A 4,169-nucleotide genomic window follows, 5' to 3' on the forward strand; every position below is an offset into this window, starting at 1 on the left:
TTGGAAAAAATTATATGACCTATTTCTCTTCCTCTGAATAAGGCTGACCATTAATCTTCCTAAGAATAGAGCTTGCTGCCTTCTTCTTAAGCATGTATTAAGATGCATACACACAGATATTTTTCAACAGCTGGCATGATGGGCAATCAAGAAATAATCCTTAATTTCAAGTTACCAGATATCTTGTTGAAGAATTGTTTAGGACTATTCTCCATGGTCCTGTTTCTCTGGTCCACTATGTGAAAGAGTTAACATATCTTCTAAACATTCTTCTCATAGCTGCCTTCACCTCCTCGTTCTGCAGGCTGTAGATGAGGGGATTTAACATGGGAGTGACCACACTGTACTGTAAAGGGAAGATCATCTCCACAACGGAACCTGAGGTTGGCAAGAGATAGCTGAGAAAACCAGAGCCATAGAACAAGATCACAGTAGTGAGATGGGAAGTGCAGGTAGAGAAAGCTTTGCTTCTGCCTGAGGTGGAGCTGATGCTCAGGATGGTGGAGACAATGCGAGTATAAGAGAAGAAGATCAAGATGAAGGTTCCAAAGAAATGCAAGACAGAGGAGCACAGCAGGACTGTAAAGTTGGTGGAGGTATCAGAGCATGACAGAGGGAAGAGAGAAGACAGCTCACAGCTGAAGTGGGGAATGCTTTGGTGCTCACAATAGTCTAAATTTACAGTCAAGAGGATATTGATGAGAGCATCAACAAAGGCCAGGCCCCAGGAGCCCCACACCAGCCCAATGCAGAGCTGGTTGCTCATTACCTGGCCATAGAGCAGAGGGGAGCTGATAGCAACATAGCGGTCATAGGCCATCACAGCCAGCAGACATGCCTCGGTGCCCCCAGTGGCAAACACAAAGAAGGCCTGAGCCAGGCAGCTCTCTACAAAGATGGTTTTACTTTCAGAAAGTAGATTCTCCAGCACCTTAGGGACTGTGACAGATGAGTGGCAGAGGTCTAGGAAGGACAGTTGTCCCAAAAAGAAGTACATGGGTATGTAGAGGTGGGAATCAGACCTGATGACCAGCAACATCACCATGTTCCCCATCAGGGTCAGGAGGTAAATCATCAGAAACAAGACAAAGAGCAGAATTTGGGTCTGAGGGTCAGCAGACAGCCCAAGAAGGATGAAGTCACTGAACATGCTGTGGTTTCCCATAGTGATAAAAAGATTTACCTTGGGAATTCAAGAAAGAGAAACATCAAAACTCCTTTTGTGCTTCCCAGTTACCCCAGTGCCTTAGCCCTGTTGCTCATGTACATCATTTCATGACTGTACTTGGAAACCATCTTCAGATATTTCTAAGCTAACTTCCTAATCATCCTGATGATAACTTTGATATTCTTGGATGACAGCTACCACCCCTCTATCAACTCCCCATGTAATTTTGTGGACCATTTTCTTATGCCTCAAAAGATTTCTCTCTTTTATTTTTAAGATGGGTATTAATAAAAGAACATTTTGCATACTCAGTGGGAATAGAGAAAGAATTTGTTGATGCAGCAGAGTAAGAAGTTAATAGCAGAAGTAAGTCCTTGAGAAAGGGAAAATGAATGATCCAGAGCACAACTGGAGTTTTGTCCATAGATAGGAGAAAGGGCCCTTTATCTATTGTAAATAGGAGAGAAGGTAGAGAGAATGGGGACTGAGGCAGCTAGCTTGGTAGATTTATGCTGGAATATGACAGACTTTCTAACTGATTGTTACAAAGTTTTTTGATGAAGTGTGAGTTGAGATCATGAACAGAGTCTCTATCTATCTGTCTATCTACCTATCTATCTATCTTCTGTTTATCTACCTGTGTGTATATGGTGTGTGTTTTCAGTCAGGTGGTGGTCAGGGATTTTGACGACCCAAGAACACAAAACTCAGGTACATCAAGTGGAAGACTAATTTACTAAGAAAATGCAGTAGGATTAACTGGTGATATGTGTGCCCATTTAGGTTGGGAATAATTTGAACAAGTATGCAATTGTCTCCAGTAATATTTAGCTGCTTAAGCACATGTATGGAGCTGATAGATATTTGGTTTTCAGTGGGGTTTGGTTTTTTCTGGGCATATTCAGAGACAGAAAAAATGAGGTAAGAAAGCATGCTGGCAAAGTGAATGAATCACAGAAACAAGTCTGTGCAAGGAATTAAATGCGGGCATGCAGAGGATTATGGTTAGGGAAAAAGTGGTAAAGTCATTGGTCTGAATTTGAAGAATTGTTTCTGTGCAAACATTAGGGTAAGCAAGTTGTAAGTGGTTAGATAGAGGAATGCTTGAAATTCAGATTTTGTAGGCATGTTATAAGTATTGATGATGATGAAATGATGGACGTTATTGTGGGAGTAGGTGGCTAAGATGAGGGGGAAGAGTCAGACTCTGTTTTTGTTTGTTTTATTAAATTTTACTCCATTTACTTTAATGTAAATTAGTTTTAAAATTTAAATAAAATTTAATAAAAATTTATTTCAGTCCAAGATAATAAGTCGAGTTATAAACCTAGTGTGCTGTTGTAAGAAACACTTATTTGCATTTGGTTAGAGAAGCTGTTCCCCTGAAACAGGATAATATCCGGTCACATATTCTATGCTCAGATTAAATTCTTAATAGCTATATAACCAGACTCTGCTCCTGTCAATGTCTCAGACAGCTTTGGAAGTCCACATGCCAACCCAACCCACATTTTCACACTCCAGAACTTGCCCATGTTCTCCTGCTTTGTTCTGACACCCATGACTTGTAACCTCAGATTCAGGATAACTATTCTGTAATCTCGTCCAAGTCTGGTACACCCTGGCCTGTCATTCTGACTCAAGACAACTATGTTCAGTTGATCAAAGGGAATTAGGGTTCCTCCTCCCTTAGCTATTAACCAAGCACTGAATGACTAAGGTTAATTACCTGTGTGAATAACCAGTAGCAGCAGGTGGTGGCAACAATACTTTAAGATCCAGTGACAAATTATTCATACCCAGGGAAAATTATTCCGCTTGTGCAGTTAGTGTTGAGAATCCTGTACTAGGGTAGAATTGGGAAGAATTCTATTGAAAATTAATATTTGTAGTGAAATATACACCAGCAATAAGAAATGATGAATTATGCATATTAGTTTTTCTAATACATGCATATTTACAGTTATTTGAGGAATGGATTATGAAAATAATGGCTAAAGTTTTCATATTTCACTCATTAATTTACATCTGATCACAGTGTCCACTTGGGCCTCTGGTGCTCATATCATCACATTCTCTCCAGAGTATATTGGCAAAGTAGCTGATAGAGAATTGAATCAGGAAATCCTTTATGTCAGGCAAAAGGTCCATTTTTTACCCAGGGTGTGGAAGGAAAGGGGCTGCCACACCTCTGTGACATGATTTCAGGGCAATACAAAGAAAAACCCCTTTCCTGTCTCCCACCTCCAAATATATCACTACTTATTAACTCCAAAAGGCTCTATGAGTTATGGGAAGAATTATATCCTTGCAACAAAGAGAAAGATTTGTATTTGCTCGCATAAAATACAGACAGGAAGAAGAGTTGCTGTTCAGGGGCTTGCCTTCCGCACAAGTGGAGCATCAGGTGTCTTTTTAAGGTATTTGTAAATTGTCAGAGGGATTCTCTCAAAATAAATAAATAAGCAAAATAATAAAAGCAAACATTTTTACTGCAGCTTATGCCTAAAATGTCACCATTAGTGATTTCTTTCTTCTGCTGTTTCTAAAAATAAAATGTCAACAACTTTGGGGAGCACTGCCTAGTAGTTTTGTTGCCAGAGATTAACATCACTAGATGGAGAGAATTAATTGGCTCCTATCCAAAGGACACACAGCTAAGGACCAGTCATTGTAGAATGAAATATGACTTTTATCTCATAATGTTGATCAGAAAGTATCAGCAGAGTGCGTGTATAAATGTATGAATGAGTAGGAAGCAGGAGGAGAAAGTAGCCTGGTGTTTTATTGATTTTGGAAGGCAAGCCTGGTCACAAAGGAGCTTCAAGCCCTGGGTTTAGGAAGAGGCACCTGGTGTGAAGGACAAAAATATTAAAACCAGAGCTAAGAGGGTGTTGGAGATGAGCATCATCTATTTTACAGTTTTTTCCCAGTTTGTGCCTTCATCCTACCCCACATGTCTCAGGATAGATCATCTGAAGATTATTTTAATTGCAGGTGA

General features: G+C 39.9%; 1 protein-coding gene across 1 annotated transcript; it reads right to left on the reverse strand.

The window, feature by feature from the left end:
• Window positions 1-235: 235 nt before the first annotated feature.
• Window positions 236-1,165, reverse strand: OR8S8 (olfactory receptor family 8 subfamily S member 8). Its single transcript, NM_001391009.1, is given in 1 exon segment — window positions 236-1,165. A coding segment is annotated over 1 exon segment (930 nt).
• Between the last annotated feature and the right edge of the window lie 3,004 nt (window positions 1,166-4,169).

Source organism: Equus caballus, chromosome 6 (genome assembly GCF_041296265.1).
Source record: "Equus caballus isolate H_3958 breed thoroughbred chromosome 6, TB-T2T, whole genome shotgun sequence".
Classification (NCBI taxonomy): Eukaryota; Metazoa; Chordata; class Mammalia; order Perissodactyla; family Equidae; genus Equus; species Equus caballus.